At 46.4% G+C, this 23,255-nt stretch overlaps 2 protein-coding genes across 4 annotated transcripts in view; both read right to left on the bottom strand.

The window, feature by feature from the left end:
• The window catches only part of CCDC33 (coiled-coil domain containing 33), a 154,042-nt gene that overhangs the window by 38,567 nt on the left and 92,220 nt on the right, over nucleotides 1–23,255 (bottom strand). For all 3 annotated transcript variants that reach the window (XM_082237375.1, XM_082237374.1, XM_082237376.1), the window contains one exon: nucleotides 22,574–22,693. In XM_082237375.1, the coding sequence (XP_082093501.1) occupies nucleotides 22,574–22,693 (120 nt within the window). The remainder of the gene's footprint in view (nucleotides 1–22,573; nucleotides 22,694–23,255) is intronic.
• The window catches only part of LOC309540538 (uncharacterized protein), a 135,431-nt gene that overhangs the window by 65,447 nt on the left and 46,729 nt on the right, over nucleotides 1–23,255 (bottom strand). The window lies entirely within an intron of this gene.

The raw sequence follows: 23,255 nt of genomic DNA, 5'->3' as shown, positions 1-23,255 counted from the left end.
AGCTGAATAAAGAGCATGAAATCACTTTGCGACTCTGAGTATATATCAGCACCTGTGTGTGGGAAGAGCCGTGGAAGAAAAAGCATAGAACCATAGAATTGTAGAGCTGGAAGGGACCCAAGGGCCATCTAGTCTAACCCCCTGAGATGCAAGAATCTCAACTGAAGTATCCCTGACAGATAACCATCCAGGAAAGAGAGTCTACCACCTTCTGAGAAGTCAGTCCTACTGTTGAATGGCTCTCACCCTCAGAATGTTTTTCCTGTAAACAACAGATGAGAATCTCCTTTCTTGTAACTTGAAGGCATTGGTTTGAATCCCACCCTCCAGAGCAGGAGAAACCAAGCTTTCTCCATCTTCCATGTGACAGCCCTTTAGATGTGACAGCTATCAACTCTCATAACTTCCCCCGGTTTTTTAAGACCCTCAGCTACTGGCTGCATTTCTTCGCAGGCCCTCAACAAATGGGTTTTTTGGAGGCTTGAGCCAGGAAGCAGGCTCAGGGCGGCTTATATAACATGTAAAAATTACATAATTACAAACATAACAAAAGCAGTCATAAACAATAAACAAAACATAAAAAGTACAGAATGAAATTGAACAATTTCCACATAAATAATAATAAAAGCAAAATACAAAATACAAAAATTATAATATCAATAATAAAATAGCATCAATGATTATTTATACAAGCAGGGCTCAAATACAAAAGTTTGGTTGTGTCTAGACTAACCTTGTGAAGAATACAGAGATCATAAAGATTTGAAAAGAATCTAAGGAAGGGAAATGATTGAAGAACAGATGTGAATGCGAGTAAGACAACTAAGAGACGTGTGGTGAATGCGGTGGAAGTCTTTTATAATATTTTAACTAAGATTTATATATTGCAGTATTTGAAGCAAGGATTTGGTAATATTCCAGGTTATGAAAAGTATTTTTTTTCCCTTTTGTCTTTTTTCTTTATATCTTTTATTTTTCCTTTTCTTTCTTTTTATTTTTATTAGTTTTCATTTTGGAAAATATGTATATAAGTGTGTTTACAGTGTTATGTATTGTTCTTTGTTTTTCTTTGTTTAATTTCTATTTTTTTTTTGGGGGGGAATTAAAACAAAAAACAGCAACAATGACCCCCCCCGCGCGCTGGCCCTAATCATGGACCTGTGTGCAGACTCTGAGACTTTTATAGTATTTATATATTACTTATTTCATAAAACTGATACACCCTTTGAAAAAGAAACTTCAAAGTGGTTTACCAAAAAAAGGACAAAACAATGGACCTAAGAACAATTAGCAAAAATTGTTTAAACCATCAAAAAGTGACTTTCTAAACATCTGTGTAGGCTTGTCTAAGCAAGAATGCGCTGATAGGCACCAAGAGTACAGTGGTACCTCGGGTTACAGACGCTTCAGGTTACAGATTCCGCTAACCCAGAAATAGTACCTTGGGTTAAGAACTTTGCATCAGGAAGAGAACAGAAATCGTGCAGTGGCGGCGCAGCGGCAGCAGCAGGAGGCCCCATTAGCTAAAGTGGTGCTTCAGGTTAAGAACAGACCTCCAGAACAAATTAAGTTCTTAACCCGAGGTACCACTGTACAAAGAAAGCACAAAGGCCTGCGTGGTTCTCCTCTTTCTCACAGAATCCTCACAACAACCCTGCGAGGTAAGTTAGCTTGAGAGGCAGTGCCTGGCCCAAGCCCACCCAGGGAGATTCATGGCCAAGCGAGGATTTCAATCCTGGTCTTCCAGATCCTCTTCCCTAAAAACACACAAGCACCTAAGAAGAGCCCTGCTGGATGAGGCCCCTTGAGTCCAGCATCTTGTTACCCAGCTATACAGCTGCAAATAAAGTGTTGTGTGTTGTAAAGTGCTTTATACAAATGCGACACTAGATGGCAATGGTGAGCTATGGCAAATTCAATATATTTTTTTCAAAACTTTATTTTTTAAAAACATATTCACAACGTTTTTTATATGTGCCTAGATTCCACCCTGTTCTCCCAGCGGCCAACCAGATGCCGATTATGGGAATCCTGCAAGAAGGCTGGAGAACAAGAGCCATCTCCCTTCCTGTGGTTTCTAGCGGCTGGAATAGTTTGTTTGCTTCAAGTTGGCCCTGGAATCAGGGTGAAAGAAAGGGCAGCTGGGTCTGTCTTAATGGCTGGCCCTCATTCCGAAGCAATTATGGTCTATGTCTCCCTGGAGAAGAGCAAAGAGTGTCAGTAACTAGAGGTCACGGAGACACAAGATTTACAGATGCTGCTCTGCAGCCCAAGGCCTTCCTGTGTAAATGATGATGATTCTACCAGGCTGTGCTCAGGCATTGCTGTTATCTGCAGCACGCACTCATGGCTTGCAGAAGGGCTATTGCTGCTTGCCTTGCTGATGCTCTTGGCGTTCTACAAAAGCCCTTCTCTGTTGCCTCCTGTCCACAGAATCCCTGTCCCGGTTTCTCCAAGGGTGGGAACGTCATGAGAAACACCTTTAAAAACAAAGAGCATCGGACCCAGGAAGAGCATCACACCCTTTCTGGTGCCTGCTAAAAATGTTCTTCTTTTGGCAGGCCTATGCAGATGCTTAGAAATACTGATGTGAATTTTAATGTGTTTTAGTGTGTTTTTTTTAAAAAAATTGTATGTTTTAAAGTATTGATGTGATTTCTTGTTTTTTTCTCCTTTTTTGTAAACCTCTTTGAGGCTTGTTTTACAATCAAGAGGTGCATACATTTTACAAAATAAATAAAAATTAATAAAAAGCCATAAAAAGGGACTATCAAAGCGGCTTACATCAGTAACACATTGCTCAGAGCACTTTATGACAACAATTAAAATACAACGCCATGTGATTAAGCTATACAACAAATTCCACAATGTAAGAGAAGATCGGGGGAATCTGCAGCACTCCATATATTGTTGAGGATGCTCAGTTGCGTCTCGAGGTCCCCAAGCCACCCCCCAAATAACTCACAACGGACACATAATTTTTGTTTAAGGTTTTTGGCATGATTTTGGCCACAACTTAATTTAATTACAAAACCGTGAGTGGTTGTTTAGGTATTGGTTAAGACTATCTGTCCCCCCCCCCCCGCCTGGGGACAGAACTGACTTCCAGGCACCACCGAAAGCCAGTGAGGGAAAACAAGTCGGGGGAGAATTGGAGCTGAGTCACAGACCCTCAATTCTCACCCGCCTGCTCCCCGAAGGCTTGCCGGCCCTAGTCCCATTCCAGGGATTGGACGAAAAGATGGCAAGCCCCTGGATTCCTTTAACGGAATTCCCTTTCCGCAGCAACCATGGAGGGGCAGGCCCAGCCTATCCTAACCCCTCCTCCACCAATTGATAACCAATGCCTAACCGCAACCTTACAAGTTGTGATGATTTGCTACGCAAAGGGACGCGGGTGGCGCTGTGGGTAAAAGCCTCAGCGCCTAGGGCTTGCCGATCGAAAGGTCGGCGGTTCGAATCCCCGCGGCGGGGTGCGCTCCCGCTGCTCGGTCCCAGCGCCTGCCAACCTAGCAGTTCGAAAGCACCCCCGGGTGCAAGTAGATAAATAGGTACCGCTTACCAGCGGGAAGGTAAACGGCGTTCCGTGTGCTGCGCTGGCTCGCCAGATGCAGCTTGTCACGCTGGCCACGTGACCCGGAAGTGTCTGCGGACAGCGCTGGCCCCCGGCCTATAGATGTGAGATGGGCGCACAAACCCCAGAGTCTGTCAAGACTGGCCCGTTCGGGCAGGGGTACCTTTACCTTTACCTTTAGGCAAAAACCAACTGGCCGGCCAATCTGCCATATGGACAAAATTCCTCCACCAATTTATAACCAATGCCTAACCGCAACCTTACAAGTTGTGATGATTTGCTACGCAGTAGGCAAAAACCAACTGACCGGCCAATCTGCCAGATGGACAAAATTCCTACCAGGCCTCTGCCCCAACGGCAGACGACCCCATGACAGGCATAGCAAGGTCAACGCAACAACCCCTTACTCTAGGGCGGGTGGGCGGGTGATCCGTTGCATGCAGCAAAGAGAAAGTTCCAAGCTGCGTGCAGAGTCTTTAAACATTTTACCCCTCCCACAAAAATTGCAACATCACTTTTGCCCCAGCAAACCAATCGCTGCCCCAGGGCATCTTAAAGAACCTGCCTGGCAACAGAGGGGTGGCTCAGTAGCCCCGACCGCAACACATGCTCTCCATGAAGGAGAACATGCTTTCTCATCAGGCTTTTTTTGAGTTTTATTCTCCCCCACGCCTTACTAAAAGCTTTTTTGTGCTTCTGCAGAAAACCTCCCTCTTGTGCATAGGTGATGCCAGTTTGGCTCCACTCAGAATTAGCAACTTTGCTATCAGTGCACAAGACGCTGTGTGCTGAGCCTATCACCTTGTTCAGGTCCCACAGCCCAGGTTTTAATCCATCAGCTGCTGGCAGGTCCAACTGATGCAGTCCTTGCCAGCAGATGAGCCATTGATAACCTTGCACCTGTGATGTCCCTGTCTGTTTTCTTATTTAATCCATCCTCTGTCTGCATTGCTCTCCTGCATGCCATTGTTAAAGAGAGTTTCCTTAAGCCCATTTTCCTAATCCTGATATCTTAATTGTACTGAGGATCACTGATGTTTGCATTCCCGTGGGGCTCCTCTGTTTGGCTTTATCCCTTCTGATTTCCCACAGGATTGCCATAGATCTCTCAGCTAGTGGAGTCACTTGACTCTGGGGCTCAATATGCCTCCACCCTCAAAGCACGACAGTAGGGAAGTTCCAGGCCAGATCTTCTAACACCATATTGACAGAGAGCCAGTGGTGGTGTAATGGTCAGAGTGCCATAACACTAGGACTCATGGACTTGCAATGATGCTGAGTATAGGAAAATTCAGGACTGATGAAAGAAAGTCCACAAAGAAAGGTTTGGAATTGCCCAAGAAAGATGTTAAATTATTTTTGTATGCCACAACTGCTGCTCGAATATTACTAGCTAAGAAGTGGAAAACACAAGAACTACTAACTGTGGAAGAATGGCAGATGAAGATGATAGACTTTTCGGAGCTAGCCGCCCTGACCGGAAGAGTCCGTCACCAGAATGAGGAGTACCAGGAAGAATGGACGAAATTTAATGACTATTTAAATACATTAAGTTAAATTAATTGGAAAAAGCTTGCAATTACCAGTTAGGCTTAGGACTTAAATAAGTAATGTGAGGAATTATTATGTTTAATGCTGAATTGGGAAGAAAGACTGATGTTAAGTGATTAAGTTAAGATTTTAAGAACTTTGATTTGGAAAACCGTTAAAATGATATCCAGTGAAATTCAACTAGGGGGATACGAGGAAGTCACTGAACAATGTTAAGAAGATTAGTTTTAATAAGGTTATGATTTATGTTTGTCTGTTTATTTGTTAGTGTGTTTCTTAATTTTGTGAAAATCAATAATTTTTTTTTTTTTAAAGGATCAGACATGACTGTTTACTACCAGCACAGTCTGCTGGGAACTTCCATTTGTATATTGCTTTTGCATTGCTGCTGTTTTGCTGGACACAAAGGGAAGCAGACATGTTTTCCCTTTGTTCCTGAACTATGCTGAATAAATGCCTGTAAATAATGCTTACACATGTCTCTGTCCGCCATTTCCATTGTGAGAACTTATTCACTCTGCTGATAAGAGCGTGCCGAGTCTCTAAACGTATCTGAGGCTCGTGTCGCTGATTGATGCTGTACCGGAGATCGCCCGGCTGCTGGCCGATGGCTGGAGCCAGCTGGGGGCCTGCCAAATGCCCCCGTCTCCCCTGCAGCATTCCAACAGTGTAATGGTCAGTGCCATAACACTAGGACTCATGGACTTCCAATGAAGCTGAGTGTAGGAAAATTCAGGACTGATCAGAGAAAGTCCACAAAGCAAGAACTATGGAACTCCCTCCGGCAGGAGGCAGCAATGGCCACCAGCTTGGATGGCTTTAAAAAAGGACTGAAGAAATTCAGGAAGGAACAGAGGACTTGGTGATGGCTCCTAGCCATGATGGCTGTGCCCTGCCTCCACCATTAAGCAGGGTTCTTCTCATGTTCTTATCTATTTTCAGTGCTGGGCATCAGATCACACACCTGAGCAAAGGCCTTCCACCGCACTGCTCCACTGACTTACTTTTAAAGCCTCCAAAGAATGAGAGTCTACCACTTCTGAGGGAGTCTGTCCCACCATCAAACGGCCCTTCACAGTCAGGAAGTTCTTCCCAAGGTTGCGTCAGAACCTCCCTCCTTGTGAACGCTTGCATTTGAGATGGAAGAGAGATCCCATTTTGCGAAAACCAACTCATCTTAACTTACGGTTTTGGTGCCTCAAATCAAGCAAAGATTTCATGGGTCAGATCCTGACCTGGAGGATGGCCTTACAATACCAGTTGGAGAAAGACAACATTGAGCATGTGAGACTGAGCGGTGGCAGAGGGGCACCACCAGGGGGACCTTCTGAAAGTTAAAATCAGCCACCCTTCCCTCCCCCCCCCGCTTTGTATTTATTTTCAACACACATTCCTTCCAAATGATCAATCTCATCTCCTGTCCTGCACCTGGGTGGTGTCATTGGGAATTAATTGCCCTTTATCTGGTTAAACTGGCGGTGAACTCAGAAGCTATTTGCCTTCATCTACTGTGAGGCAAGACGGCCTGCAGTCTTGTAATGGGAGCTGGAAGGAGGAAGGAGAGGAAAAAATTCATGCCAGGGATGAGAACGGTATATTATCCTCCGCATTGCTATTCAATTTGAGAGTTAATTGGATTGTATCGGAAAGCATTTGATCTCGGCTGAGGCTGGCTTAATAGAGACACAGCTTCACTCCGAGCTGCCCCATTCAAAATGGGTGGTTTTGAGGGAGGGCAAAGAGATGGTCATCGCTGCCACGCTACAGATCCAGCTGCCAAAGGCAGATAGTATATCCAGCAACAGAATAAAAGCCATTGGATTACACTAGTAAACCCTCTGAAGAGACAAGCTCTATCTGGCTGGGGTTGGCTTTGCTCAGCCTGTTCCTCTGAGATAAGGCAGGGAAGGCAGCCATCCATCCTGGGCGGTGTCACACAAACACTCCGATTTCCCCGCAACCTCCCCACGTCCCTCCCCATTCCCTGTTCTCAAAGGGCTGGAACACTGGGAGAGATGAAAGTCATCAAGCAACTTCCCACGGCCTCCAACCAAACATGTTCAAAGATGCGTGTCGCAGGCTCAGACGTCAGGCTCAAAGACCGCGGCCCAAATAATAAGAGCAAAAGAGGTATAAAGCACAAGCAAAGATAAAAAAGACCAAACCTTCAAAAGGATAGTTTGAGGCGCAAAATGCACTACCTAGCGCTTTTTCCCACACGACTTTGCATACTTTTGCCTAAGAACTTTCTTAGCATTGAAACAGGGTGTGGTGAGCCACTTTTAACAGTCATGGCTTCCATGGAAAACACTGTCTGGAATTAACATCTCATTAGGGTGCAGTAACATATGGAAAACTGCATTACATGAACAACTTAACTGGTGCATCTGTTTGTATGAAAGAAAGAAAAAGGCCTCTTTTGTGGAATTTTATTGAATACATAAAAACACAATTTATCTCTTCCACAAGTCGCTCAAAAAATTTGGGAGAAATAACTTATAACTGGTTGAAAAATGCTATGGTTGTAATATAGAGTCTTTTATTCTTGGTAGTCCTTGGGCCTCTGATGGTTTAATTCATATGTTTCTGTTTCTGTTTATCTTGTAATTCATGTGCACCACACTTGCTCCTTCGTTTCTTACGATAGTGCACTCCACTTGCCTGTCTGTTTTGTTATTTAGTCATTTAGTCGTGTCTGACTCTTCGTGACCCCATGGACCAGAGCACGCCAGGCACTCCTGTCTTCCACTGCCTCCCGCAGTTTGGTCAAACTCATGCTGGTAGCTTCGAGAACACTATCCAACCTCTGTCATCCCCTTCTCCTTGTGCCCTCCATCTTTCCCAACATCAGGGTCTTTTCCAGGGAGTCTTCTCTTCTCCGGAGGTGGCCAAAGTATTGGAGCCTCAGCTTCAGGATCTGTCCTTCCAGTGAGCACTCAGGGCTGATTTCCTTCAGAATGGATAGGTTTGATCTTCTTGCAGTCCATGGCACTCTCAAGAGTCTCCTCCAGCACCAGAATTCAAAAGCATCCATTCTTTGGTGATCAGCTTTCTTTATGGTCCAGCTCTCACTTCCATACATCTCATCTCAAACATCCCGATAGCCAGCTTTATCATATCTTCTTGTGAATGTACCATCCCATTGCAGCCTTGGTTCAGTTTTAAAGTCTCATTAAATTCTCTTTTGTTACTTGGGTTATACGGATAAATTTAATAAAATACCTAAAAATAACAGTCTTGGCTTCCCAGAGTTCAGAAGGTGGCCATCATATCACCTGTCTTCTCTTCTCCAGGCTAAAAATGGCCAACTCCCTCAACCGTTCCCCATAAGGCTTGGTTTCCAGTCCCTCCCTCAACTTGGTCGCCCTCCTCTGTGTATGTCAATATCCTTCTTAAGCTGTGATGTCCAGAACAGAGCACAGGGCTCCAGGTGGGGTTCAAACTAGGCAGAATATTGCAGTACTTTTACTTCCCTTGATCTGGACACTAGATTTTTGTTGATGCAGCTAAGAATCACATTGCCTTTATATTATTATTATTATTATTATTATTATTATTATTATTATTATTATTATTATTATTATTATTTGCTGTTGGATTTGGTCAATGCCAATTGCAAGAGTCCATCACATGCAGCATTTTAAGATTTATATGGCACTCTCCGCCTCCTCCAAATCTCTCCCCCATGCCTTACCCTTTGGTCCACTTTTATAAAGCCAGGAATTTTGTTCCCAGAGCTTCCTGTTGAGATGTAGGCTTTCAGCACCTTTTCCCTTCTGCAGAGGCAGGGGACTTTTGAGGACGGTCCGTCCTCTGAGGCTGATGGGTCCAATGGGTTTCCAAGCAGTTGTGGGGGATTTTCAGGATGATATGGCTGGCACTCCTGCTGAAGCCCTGGCTGACCTCTGGAACATCCAAATTGCTTGGGCAGTTGCCACAATCGCTCCGAGTGCCCTCTCTCACTTTGTGGAGCCCATTTGGCTCCCGGGTATACTCCAGAGCTTAGGGCAAGTAAACAAGTTTGGGGACAGCTCAAACGCAGGTGACAGAAAGTTCTGGTTGAATGCAGCTGGACATCATCAAGCCTACCTAGTGGCAGTGAAGGCAATAAAGTATACCTTCTTTGCTACATTTGCATTCTCATTTCGTTGTTCGGCGGAGCTCTTTCTAGGCAGTGCTGGGCTTTTTACAGGCTGTCCCAAAGGAGGTGACCAAACAGTTGGTAGCTCACTGTGACTTGTTTGCAAAGCGTTTTGAGCATAAAATCGCTTGCACCCACAGAGATCTTGACTCTGCTGTTATAGCAGATTAATCTCATGGGGTGTCCAGAGCACTGTCTTGCCCTGTTGTGTTGGATGAATTTCAGTTCATCCAAGACTCAAGGATGAGGAGAAGGTGTTTGGATCGGTCAGGGCACTACGGACCCTTGTCCCTCTCGGCTGATTAAAACTAGCAAGAAGGGGACAGCTGGCTGGACCAGGGAAGTGCTTTATGCCTCCTTGCGAGAGATGGCGGTCCCTGCCTACATGAAGGAGGCAGTGGTGAAACCACTCCTCAAGAAACCATCCCTGGACTCAGAAAAGTAGCTGCTGGTCAGTTGCTTTTCTCTCCCTGGGCAAGGTTCTTGAGTCGCGGACCAGATCCAGGCAATCTTGGAAGAAACTGATTTTCTAGATCCATTTCAATCAGCGTTTAGGGCCGGTTTTGGCACACAAGCTGCTTTGGTTGTCCGGAATGATGGCATTTGCCACTGAGGCACTGGGTGGGCAGTTCGCTAGACTGGATGGTTGGGAGGTTGCTTGCTCTTAATGGGGTTACACTCCCTCTGAAGGAGTGGGTATGCAGCTGGATCTTCTGGATCCTTTGCTGTCACTTGAGGCTTAGGTGGCCTCAGAGTGCCTTCCATCAGCTTCGACTGGTGGCCCAGACGCCCCCCTATCTAAACGGGGATAGCGTAATGTCTGTTGTCTATGCTCTGGTAACCAATAGGTTGGATTACTGCAATACGTTATATGTATGGCTGGCTCTGAAGATGGTTTGGAAGCTTCAGCTGGTGCAGAATTTGGCGGCCAGGTTGCACCAATCCTGGTCCAACTGCACTGGCTGCCAATCAGCTTCTGGGCCCAATTCAATGTGCTGCTTTTGACCTATAAAGCCTTAAACGGCTCAGGTCCACAATCCTTCAAGGACCGCCTCTTCCCATATAAACCAACCCGGACTCTGCAATCATCATCTGAGGCCCTTCTTTATGTGCTTTCTCAACAAGAGGTCCAGAGGGTGGCAACTCAAAAATGGGTCTTTTCTGCAGTGGCTCCCCGTCTGTGGAATGCTCTCCCCGCAGGGAGAGAAGAGGAGGTTAAGGGGTGATATGATAGCCATGTTCAAATATATAAAAGGATGTCACATAGAGGAGGGAGAAAGGTTGTTTTCTGCTGCTCCAGAGAAGCGGACACGGAGCAATGGATCCAAACTACAAGAAAGAAGATTCTACCTAAACATTAGGAAGAACTTCCTGACAGTAAGAGCTGTTCGACAGTGGAATTTGCTGCCAAGGAGTGTGGTGGAGTCTCCTACTTTGGAGGTCTTTAAGCAGAGGCTTGACAACCATATGTCAGGAGTGCTCTGATGGTGTTTCCTGCTTGGCAGGGGGTTGGACTCAATGGCCCTTGTGGTCTCTTCCAACTCTATGATTCTTTGATTCTATGTTCATTATATACATTTAGGCACCAGGAAAAAACGTTCCTCTTCAACCAGGCCTTTGGTTGATTGACATCTGATGCCCTTTTCAATGTGTTATGGGATTATTGGCTTGTTGTTCTTACTTTTACTATGTATTTTGTGGTTTTTATACTGTTATTTAATGTCGTGAACCGCCCTGGCATCTGCGGATGAAGGGCGGAATACAAATTTAATCAACAACAACAACAACAACAACAACAACCTTTTCTCTCATCCTTGAAAGTTGTTTACTGAGCCTACATATTTTAATGACAGTGACTTTGCAGGTTTTATTTAATGGCCCAAGGTGGGCAGTACATCCATTTACTCATGGAGCATAAGGTCAGCTTGTACTACAAGGCTGGGTTATGCTTCATTCAACACTGATAACGCCGATATGCCATTGGGGGTTAATGACGCAAAAAGAAAATAAAGACATCCTCTCTCTCTCTCTCCCTCTCACCATTCAATATGCCAAGATATGACATTTCTCACATACACCATACTCTTCTCATATTCTGTCTGCTTCAGTTTGGCTGGCAGACCCTGCTTGGCTCAGAATTCTAATTAGCAGAAAATAATTTGGGCTTGTTAGCGAGCTAGCTACAACAATGTCTAATGAGCTCCTTTCGTTTGGGCTGTTAATTAGCACTTAAAAAGGTCTGTTTGGCTTGCAGAATTAGCAGTAAATCAGGCACCAATCAACTGTTCCATGACAAGTGCAACAACGAGGTTTTGCAGCGCTCGGCTGCCTAGGCAGGACTCAGCCAGTTTCCAATCCATGCTGCACAACAGCTCAGTTACACCTACCAGAAGTGCCCTGGACTCGTTCTCTCCCCCTCCCGCCAATTTCCAAGGCAGGCTCTTGAAGAATGAGAGCATATGCAACAAAGTTCATAGGAATACATGGGGAATCTGCAAAATCCAAGTCTCGTCTGGATTATTGTAACTCGCTCTATGTGGGGCTGCCCTTGAGACTGACCCAGAAACTCCAGCGGGTGCAGAATGCCGCGGCGAGACTCCTTATGGGGTCTTTGCTGTGGGATCACATTCACCCAGAGCTATACCAGCTGCACTGGCTCCTGGTGGAGTACAGGATCAGGTTTAAGGTACTGGTTTTAACCTTTAAAACCCTCTACGGCCTAGGACCCTCGTACCTACGGGACTGCCTCTCCTGGTATGCCCTGCGGAGGACCTTACAGTCTTCAAACTAAAACATATTGGAGATCCCAGGCCACAGCTTTTTCAGATGTGGCCCCGACTTGGTGGAACGCTCTGCAACGCCCTGCAACACAGATTCCTGTGTGTCCACAGAATGACAGCCCTAGTGACACCTACCCCTCAATCTGAGGGGTTTGCAGCCTTCTCCCATCCCCCTTTCTCTGACTTTCCTCCCAGATCGTCTTACTCAGGCATCCCTCTCCAAAGTGCCATTTATCGAAAGCCAGCAAAAAGGGATCAGCCTCCAAATTCTACCTTGGTAATAACAAGCCTTGCGGCAGGTGGCAGCTAATCGCAGAGGATTAAGGGCTGTAGCGCAGAGAGGCTTGGGGAAAGATTGGTGCAATCCGGCTCCACGAAATGCATTAGCTTCCATTGTCCTCCTCGCCAAATGGGCTTTGCTCGGTTGCTCCGGCCCTGAAACAGGAGCCAATTCCAGCTCAGAGCAACAATAGGAATGATTAGAGCTGGAAGGGGGTCAAAATCCCCAGTAACAAGCCTCTTCAGTCACACATAAAAGCACAGAACTGAAGCATGGCAAATGCGTTTTGTCAGGAAAATACAGGGAGGATAAGAAGAACCTGGCTGCGCTGGATCAGGCCAGTGGCCCACCTAGTTCAACCTCCTGTTCTCACAGCGGCCAACCGCTGTGGGAGGCCATGGGAAGCCGGTAGTCCGGAGATGAAGGCAGCAGCAACGCTCCTTGCTCCCTCCTGCACATGACAAGCATTGCATGTCAGAACAAATGCCTGAATGGAGCAGGGAGGTGCATGCTTTATGCTGAATGCACGGCCATTGATTCTAAATGGCACTAGATGGCACTGTAGCAACTGCAAATGGATGTCAAGCGGAAAAGATCCTGCCTCGTGAATCTTGGAGCCACTCTGACTTTCACAGCCTCTTGCCTGGACTGCTCTTGACAATCTCTAGTTTGGCAGAGAGGCGGCACCAGTAGCATGCAAGGCCAGCAGTAGATTTGTAGGATCTTGCTATACCGTCTTCCAAATTGGAAAAGCCCCCAGTAGGTTACTAAGGAGCGTGCGAGACGAGCCAGGAATACTGATGCCTGTGAATGATTTGCTCTAGCTGTAGAATACATGTGCGACTTGAGCAAGGAGGGAAACTCCCAAAGTGCTTTGTGCACTGAAAGCAGGCCGAAGGCAGAAACAGAAGGCAGGAAAAGTGGGGAATGTCTCTGGAAATTGAGATAAAAGATCTCTACGCCTCTCCACTCACCCAGGCTGGCCTGGCCATGTCACCTGTCAAATGTTTTCAGTTTCCATCTGACAATGGACCCGTGCAGAACAGACCCATGTGTGTGTGTGGCATCCAGGGATGCTGCAAAGACTGGGCACTACAGCAACGTCCTGTTGAGGGTGAAGGCAGGGCTGTGGGGAGAGGATGGGATCCCAGCCCTAGAGCAGGACAGCTCGAGTGACTTCAATACTGCATGGAAACATGGCAAAGGTGCCATGTAGGGCGGGGATTGGAAAGGCCTTCTGGGCACCCATTAATTCCTCCGTTTGCCTTGAGGAGGCAACTGGGCACCCTGGCTGGGCAAGCCCCTTCTCTCTCACCTGAAGAAAGCAGAAAGAGGAGGGGTCAGAAGGTGTGAGACCACTAGCAGGGTCCTACAGCCCACCTGCCTCCTTCCCAATGCTGCCATGACTGGAGCTCCTGCCGCAGCCCGTCTGCTGGCCAGGGGAAATTGAGGGGGTCTAGGATCAAGTCAAGGGACGCAGGTGGCACCGTGGGTTAAACCACAGAGCCTAGGACTTGCTGATTAGAAGGTTGGTGGTTCGAATCCCTGCGACGGGGTGAGCTCCTGTTGCTCGGTCCCTGCTCCTGCCAACCTAGCAGTTCCAGAGCGCGAAGTGCAAGTAGATAAATAGGTACCACTCCGGTGGGAAGGTAAACAGTGTTTCTGTGCGCTGCTCTGGTTTGCCAGAAGCGGCTTAGTCCTGCTGGCCACATGACCTGGAAGCTGTACGCCAGCTCCCTCAGCCAATAAAGTGAGATGAGCGCCGCAACCCCAGAGTCAGCCACAACTGGACCCAATGGTCAGGGGTCCCTTTAACTTTACCTAGGATCAAGTCAGAAGCCATGATTTAGGGATTATGTGACAGTCCTGGAAAAATCAGGGCACTTGGAGGGTATGGATACACATCTGAATTAGGCAGAAAGCCGATTCAGTGTGTACTGATAGGTGAATTTGCCTAATCCACACTTCCCGAAACACGCAAACTGAAACATAGAAACGTCCTTCCAAATTGGCCCTTCTCTGAATTTTACAGTGGAGTCTTCTAGCCATGTAATGCGTACAAAAGAGCCTATGCTGTGGCAAAGTGTGAATAAAGAGGCATCTATTAGTGAAGCTCACAAAGAAAAGGTAACATAGAAAAAAGGCATTATATTAGGGGAACCTGCTTTGCAAAATGTGTATATTAGGCAAAATGTGCCTATTAGGACAAATTTGCATGTAAATGCTGATGAATTTTCATGAGGACTTTTTAAAAAAAATGCAAATGGATGTGGGGAAGTGTGTGAGTGGGAAAATGAGAAATTGAGAGGTACTGGAACTGCTAGTATTCTCCCATCCCTCATCCATATGAGGAAGTTGTTGAAACCCTTCGGTATGCAGACTGACAGGTTCAAATGACAGAGTATAGTCTGGGAAGGTGGACGTCACACACTCTAGCCATGTTCACCCCATTACTGCATATGTTTATGGTTTTCTTTCTTTCTTTCAGCTTAAACATGCATTTTCGCACAGATTTGATGCTAATATGTGTTTCCTTTGCCATAAATTCCCCCCCTTTCCAGCTGATAGCCATCATTTTGTGGCTCTTTGAGTAGGCTCAGTCCTCACTGACTTTGTGGGGGGGTGAATTTGCTTTCCCCCCTTCTTACTTGTGGTTCTGAAGCTTCTTCAGATGGGATGGGGGGGCAACTCCCATCTCTTGCGGGGGCGCAATTAGTGCCAGCATCGTCCGTTAAGAGTTTGGGTGTAATCTTCAACACCTCCCTTTCCATGGAGGCGCAGATTGCAGCTACAACAAAGATGGCATTTTTCCATCTCCGCCAAGCTAAGCAGTTGGCTCCTTACCGCTCTCGCCCTGACCTAGCCACTGTGATCCACGTGACGGTCACCTCCAGACTGGGTTATTGTAACTCGCTCTACGTGGGGCTGCCCTTGAGACTGACCCAGAAACTCCAGCGGGTGCAGAATGCTGCAGCGAGACTCCTTACGAGGTCTTCGCTGCGAGATCACATTCACCCGGTGCTATACCAGCTGCACTGGCTCCCAGTGGAGTACAGGATCAGGTTTAAGGTGCTGGCTTTAACCTTTAAAGCCCTATACGGCCTAGGACCCTCGTACCTACGGACCGCCTCTCCTGGTATGCCCCACAGAGAAACCTACAGTCTGCAAATAAAAACATCTTGAAGGTCCCAGGCCACAGAGAAGTTAGGCTGGCCTCAACTAGAGCCAGGGCTTTTTCGGCTGTGGCTCCGATCTGGTGGAACACTCTGTCACAAGAGACTAGGGTCCTGCAGGACTTGACATCTTTCCGCAGGGCCTGCAAGACAGAGCTGTTCCACCAGGCCTTTGGCCAAGGCACAGCCTGATTCCCTCCCTCGGCAATCTTCGCGGAGCTCTGGCCCAATGGTTGCCAGTGGCCTGAATTAAGTAATTTTATAATGAATGATTTTAGAGTGTTGTTTGTGCTGTACTTTTGTACTGTTTTATTGTTGTTAGCCGCCCTGAGCCCGGCTTCGGCTGGGGAGGGCGGGATATAAATAAAATTTATTATTATTATTATTATTATTATTATTATTATTATTATTATTCTGGGTCCCTCCAAAGAATATTGGTACCGCCTCCTCCCTCTTTTTTTCCTCCATAGAGACTCCAACCCATCAGTACGCACCAGCTGAATTTGCTACTGGAAGCAGTGATGGCCATAAGAACATCAGGCTCTGGGCCTTGGTGGCTGCTGCTGTGTGTTGAATGCATTTTATAATAACCTACACTGGCTAAAATGCACCTTGAGCAAAGGCTCATTCCACTTTCTCTCCCGCGATGCCAACATTCACACATACAAACAGACAAGTGTGAGTGCAGCTGAAAGGTGCTTGGAGTGGCATGTGTGAAAACTCTCCCCAGAGCCAGATTCGCACACCATCTGCTTTGCTCCTTCGGCCTCTTGTCTCTTGCTCCCAACAGCAGGCAAGATCATCAACGTTTTCTATCACAAATGCAAACTGCGATCTGGGACTCCCGTGTCATTCAGCTCGCAAGAGGAAAGTTGGAAGAGTCAGGAAAGATTGCAGCTCACAATGAACCTCATTTGCCATGCCCAGGGTACAAGGCATTTCTCTAAAAAAGGAAAAAGGAATGGGACACAAACCCAGCTTAGCCTTTGCAAAAGGGCTGTGGCTGAGGGCCTTGCAAACCGCCTTACTTCTCTGCAATGTTGAGATTCGTGTTGGCTAGGACACGGCCCCCAAGAGCAGGTCTGGACCCCAGGGAAAAATGTTCCAGGCCCCCCAGCAAGGACAGAGCAGCTAAAAATATTTACTTGGGATACAAAATAAATGTGCAGTATTGTGTTCATGCTGATAATAAATATGAAAATATGCATACCTGTTGAAAATATTAAGATCCTAATGACTAATATCTAAAATATAAGCTGAACTAACCATACACTTTAAACAGTAAACTTGTATGTGTAATACCACACAATGTGTATCACATATCACTTTGCTTACGAAAACATACAAATGCGACTGTACACCACTGCACTGTTTGTGTGGAAGCAAACATTTGTACAGAGTTGGAAATGATCCGAAATGCTCGGCTGATGGCACAAGTTCACAAACTGTTATTCAGAACGGTGTGTGCACTGAACAAGAAATACGTATTTTGTCTTCGCCCCCATTGTTCTGCCTGGACACTGAGGTCCAGCGCCGAGGGCTGGGATACCATTTACAGCCCATGATAACACTGAAGACATCTGCTGCAATTCTAGCCCATGTAATAATAAAAATGCCTGTCTTCAGCTTTGGCCACGTGAGAAAATAAACCCAGCAACAGCAAAGCAGGCTTCCTCTGGAAAACCCTCACATTATTCTTTCTTTTCAGATGCCGTAAGTCAGTTCTGATGAGTTTGGCTAAAGCAGGGTTCGGGAGTCAATGCTCCCATCAGCCTCAGCCATCATGGCCAATAGGCAGGGATGACCGTTGGAGTCCAGCACAGGCTCACCACCCCAGACCCAAGGGATGCAGCGGGATAAAGGACCTTTTCCAGACTGAGGGTGGCATTCTTAACATAAGAAGAACCAGTGCTATTTTTCTAGAAAAAGAGAAGTGGGAACTCAAAACTCTCTTGGAATGGCAATGGCGCCCACCTGAGAGGGGCCAGAACTGAGTTCCAGCGAGTTCTGGCCGAGAACTCTGCGACGGAGTGAGCTCCCGTTGCTCAGTCCCTGCTCTGCCAACCTAGCAGTTCAAAAGCACTAAGTGAAAGTAGGTACCGCTCCAGCGGGAAGGTAAACAGCGTTTCCGTGCACTGCTCTGGTTTGCCAGAAGCGGCTTAGTCATGCTGGCCACATGACCTGGAAAATCTGTCTGCAGACAAACGCCAGCTCCCTCAGCCAGTAAAGCGAGATGAGCGCCGCAACCCCAGAGTCGTTCGCAATTGGACTTAACGGTCAGGGGTCCTTTATCTTTACTCAGAAGGCTTCCTCACCCACTAGGCTGCAGGCCCCCTGCTGGAGCGCCACTCGCTCACATGCTGGGCTGGTTACTGTGCAGCAGTGAAGCATCGAGTTGTTTATTGTGTTTTTTTCCTATTAAGCCGTGGTCAAAATTAACTCCATACAGCAACGAACGGCAAAGCAAAAAAGTTCTGTAGGCTGAATGAGTGGGGTTTGGATATCTGTATGCTGGGTGCAGGGGGAGCAAAAAATAGCTTCTTGCATTTTATTGCCAGCTTTGTTCCGGCATGTGGAATGGGAACCCAAAGCCACGGATGTGCTTGTTGCACGAGCTGAGAGAGAGCCAGCAGTTAGCAAGCAGGCGGCGGCATCACAATGAAGGTAGCAGGGTGCGCTAAACCCATACAAATTCCTCTGCAGCATTAAAAAATACGTTGCTTTGTGAAGAGGAAACAGTGCTGTTGTGGTTTTGCATTACAATAAATCCATTGCTTAAATCAACACGTTGCAGATGCAAGCATTAGTTTCTGCATTAGAGAGAAACTGTGTTTTTTGGGAGGAGGGGCAGAAAGAAGAGCACATAAAACCAGATATAATGGGGGAAACCCACCGAAAGAATCTCTCTATTCACACCTACCACCCTGAAGCTTCACAGTTGCATAACTTAATGCAGATATCCAAAATCGTTCTAGAAACAAGCTCCATTGATGCACAGCTTATTAAGGAATCTTCTGCATGGTTTTATAAGATTTTAAAGTCTTCAATCAAAGCAGCAGGAGGAAAAAGTCAGTAAGTAACAGCCTCACACTGCTGCCTTAAATATGGGGAAGGGGCTCTGAAGGGGATGTGTGCTTAACACCCTCTAGCCCTGCTGTTAACTTTGTGAAGCCACTGGAGTAGGAGGCTCCAATTTAGCTGCATTGTTTTTCCTGGTCTAAATACTCTACACACACACACACACACACACACACACACACACACACACAGACTGCTAATAGCCATTTGGGGAGGGATGGAAGTACTGTATTTTTCGCTCTATAAGACGCACCAGACCACAAGACGCACCTAGTTTTTGGAGGAGGAAAACAAGGAAAAAAATATTCTGAATCTCAGAAGCCAGAACAGCAAAAGGGATCGCTGTGCAGTGAAAGCAGCGATCCCTCTTGCTGTTCTGGCTTCTGGGATAGCTGCGCAGCCTGCATTCGCTCCATAAGACGCACACACATTTCCCCTTACTTTTTAGGAGGGGAAAAGTGAGTCTTATAGAGCAAAAAATACGGTAGCTGTTTGATCCCTTTATTTCTTGTGCTTGCAGGTGGCAGGGAGGCTAGCAAAAGCTTTGGAGGATAAATTTAGAGTAGGAAATGGCGAGGAGGCTAAACCAAACCATGTGAATGCTCACTCTCTCACACACAACCACACAACCACACCCCTGTTCATCCAGTACCCGTGCTTTCACCATCCTTATCCTGATGTTTTATAATGCAGAAAGACTGAAAACCTAAATACAATATAAGCTATTGTATGAACTGTTACTTTTCATTAGACATTATTGTTATTTTTATTCGATGTTATTTACTTGAAATGATTGCAGCCTGCCCTGGGACCTTAGGATGAAAGGGGTGTGATAAATTAAAATTAAATTAAATTAATCACCATAATAATAATATTTAATTCTCTCTCCTCACAAACACATTTATTAGGGCAACGCTTGCAGAGCTCTGTGATTACCACTCTCTGGTTCAGACAGCAACTGTGGCAGATCAGGATCTGTGGCTGCTCTGGAACATCTGGGCCAAGGATGCAAAAATGTCAAATTCTGCTGTGTGTAAATTCCCTATTTTTAAAGTGCTTTTAAAAATGCAGCTGTTGCCATTGCACCCTTTGTTCCTCTTCCTGGGCATTTAATAACCAGATTTTAATGGCGTGCTATTTTATTTTTATTTTTTAAAAATCCAGACGGATGAAGTGTGCGAGACCTTCACTTAGTGACTGAGGCACTAGTAACGATTTTATCAATCCCCCAGGTTTGATGAAGTCAGCCGTATATTCACAGTCCTGAAAGATACGAGTTCTGGGGAAAGCCTGGGGTCTAAAGACTAATGCAGTTGTAATAGCAAAGAATTAGCTAAATGGATTCAGAACTGAAGCCTCTTTATTGTGCCGGAAGCCTTGAAACTCATACAGCCAGACATAGGCTGCTGTTCCTTTTTAATGGGGTCAGAGTACAATACCTGCTACTAGTTGTCAATTCCAGGGGGTTTTTTTAGGGGGGGGGGCGCTTGAGCCGGTCCCTCCTCCTGAGAAAGACCACCCCTGTCTCTCCTTTTGTTTACCCTCCCTCCCCATGAACCAAAATACACAGTTCCCCCAACCCCACCAAGGCAGATTGGCCAGCAAGTTAGAGGAACCTGCTTTCTCTCCTCTCTAATTATATTATCAGGAGAGAGAATACCAAGTCCTTCTTCATGCAGCGCCGAGTTAAACTGTGGAACTCGCCACCAACCTAGAAGGCTTTAATAAATAAAAATAATAAAATTTTATTTATACCCTGCCCTTCAGAAAACCGGGTTCAGGGCGGCTAACAACAAATCTAAAATACTTAATTGATGCAACAAAAAAACAGCATAAAATTCAGTATAAAACGTGAATAACAATCAATTCAGAATTCTAAAATCAATTTAGGGGGGAAATCCATCCAATAAACATTAGATGATCACCAGGGCTAGCTGGCTAAGTTAGTCCTATTTGGGCCAGCGAGGAGACCAGGGGAGAATTAGCTGTGGGATCCCAGAGCGGGTAATCTTCCTAAAAAGGGGAAGGGGAGGTAAGGAAGGGGAATAAAAGATCAGGCTAAGTTCAAATTGAAAGCCAGGCAGAATAGCTCTGTCTTACAGGTCCTGCGGAAGGAAGTTAAATCCTGCAGGGCCCTGGTCTCATGGGACAGAGCATTCCACCAGGTCGGAGCCATCACTAAGAAGGCCCTGGCCCTGGTGGAGGGTAATCTGACTTCCTTAGGGCCCGGGACCTCTAAACTGTGATTATTCATGGACCTTAAGGTCCTCTGCGGGGCAAACCAGGAGAGGTGGTCCTGTAAATACGAGGCCCTAAGCCACAAAGGATTAGAAGAGGATTGGACAAATTCATGCAGAAGGGGGCTGTTGAAGGTGGCAGTGGACTCTCCTTCCCTCGAAGGATGCAATTTGGAGGGCCACCTGTCATAGAGTCTTTCCCTGTTCCCTATTTTGTGGTGGGGTTGGGCTAGGTGAGCCTTGGGGGGGGGGGAGAGACCTTCCAGCTTTAGAGTTCTGTAATTCTGTGATTCTTGGATTCTGTGACCAACGCCTATCAGTCACGATAGCTCTGCTGTGTTTCGTGGTCACAGGTAGCAGTGCTTCCAAATACCACTTTCTGGAAGAGAAGAAGGCTTTTGTGCTCCTGTTTTACTTGCTGGTTTCCCACAATGGGCATCTGGTTGGTCCCTGTGATGGGGCCTGATCCAGCAGGGCTCTGCTTTGAAAGGGCAGGTGAGCAGATGAGAAGGAGGAGTGCTAGGAGGTGCACAGAGTCAACAGTGGGCCCCACAGAGGAATGTGGACCTTGGCACATGCCCAGTGATGGATCCCTGCAATGGATGCCTGGCCTGCAATGGCCTGCAATGGAGATCTGAGTTTCTAGAAACAAGACAGACCTTGTTCAGGCAGTTGGCGGAGGAGCATGTATGTGCTGCCCCTGCCACTGAAAAGAGCTCTGCATTCACTCTTCATCCGACTTTTTTTGGGGGGTAGCGGGCACATTTGGAATTCTGAGAAAGCGCCATGGGTGCCAGTCATAAAATGGCTGCTGTGAGGTTCATGGCACACGAGAAAATGGCCGCCAAATCCCAAGAAGCAAAGGAAAGAGGCAAGGCAACAAAACAGTGCAGGTCTTCCCATCCCACGTCCATCCATCTGACCACACACACACACACACACGAGGAAAAAAAAGGCACCTCCATCAGTTGCCACCACGCTCAATTGCAGAAATAAGCTCTTGTCACTTCTCCTGGAATATATATTTTCCAGGTGAGTCCACTGCCTCAGATATATGTACTTAATCCTCTCCCTGCTGTTTGTGTGCTTCTTTTTCCTCTCTTTTAGTATCTGTTTCCCTTTTTCATATTGTATTGCAGGACTGAACACCTTAATAAAAATTATTGCAAAAATAAAAAAAATACAAATTGACGCAGTTCTAGCAGTCGAGCTGCTTGCTTCAGGAGTGCGCTTACTTTCCATGTGCTCTGCTTTTGTACTTGCAAATCGCAATGGACGCGGGTGGCGCTGTGGGTAAAACCTCAGCGCCTAGGACTTGCCGATCGTATGGTCGGCGGTTCGAATCCCTGCGATGGGGTGAGCTCCCATCTTTCGGTCCCAGCTCCTGCCCACCTAGCAGTTCGAAAGCACTCTTAAGTGCAAGTAGATAAATAGGGACCGCTTTATAGCGGGAAGGTAAACGGCGTTCCGTGTGCTGCGCTGGCTCGCCAGCTGCAGCTTCGTCACGCTGGCCACGTGACCTGGAAGTGTGTTTGGACGGCGCCGGCTCACGGCCTCTAGAGTGAGATGAGCACACAACCCTAAAGTCGGACATGACTGGCCCGTACGGGCAGGGGTACCTTTACCTTTACCTTTGCTAGATGTTGCAAAGGCACCGTAAGTTCCCAGTGATTTCTAACTTCAAGGGAAATACAGCTCTGTAGCCCTGTCGCTAGACCTTCCCATATTTCACGTAGCTCAAGGAAAAGGAGTCACTCACCTCTTTTCGGGGCACCATACTTGTCCAGGGCTCCTTGATTGTCCCCAGCTGCCCCACCAGTTCTGGATCCAGGACAGGAAGGCCATCTGTGGTGGATGATGTCAAAAACAGGTCTGGCCTCTGTGCAATAAGAAAATTCAGAACATTACAATATTCATTATTGCATAGATAATGGTTAATATTTTGTATCAATATTACAGTGGTGCCTTGGTTTACAAACTTAATCCATTCCGGAAGTCCGTTCTTCAACCAAAGCGTTCTTAAACCAAGGCATGCTTTTCAATAGCAGTGGGGGACTCAGTTTACAAATGGAACACACTCTACAGGAGGCGAAACATGTTCTTATTCCAAGGCTAAGTTCACAAAGCAAAACACCTACTTCCAGGTTTGCAGCATTCTTAATCCAAGTTGTTCATAAACTAAGCTGTTCTTAAACCAAGGTACCACTGTATAGGACTAGTTGCATTTTTTACGTACAGAGCCCTGAAACCTGTGTATGGATGAAGATGCTGTTTTGAAAACTGTAAAACTAATCATCAAATCATGACAACCATCAATATCGTTAGCTTTATTCAAAAACATCAGACACTTCTTTGGCTGAAATGACTGACAGAATCCGTGAGCAGGGGAAAGAGACGGCGGATGAAGACTGGAATAAATTTAAAACTTATCTTAAGAAATA

Source organism: Podarcis vaucheri, assembly GCF_965113315.1.
Source record: "Podarcis vaucheri genome assembly, chromosome: 9".
Lineage (NCBI taxonomy): Eukaryota > Metazoa > Chordata > Lepidosauria > Squamata > Lacertidae > Podarcis > Podarcis vaucheri.
Note: the sequence above shows the minus strand (reverse complement) of the source record. Positions and strands in the feature narration are given on the sequence as shown.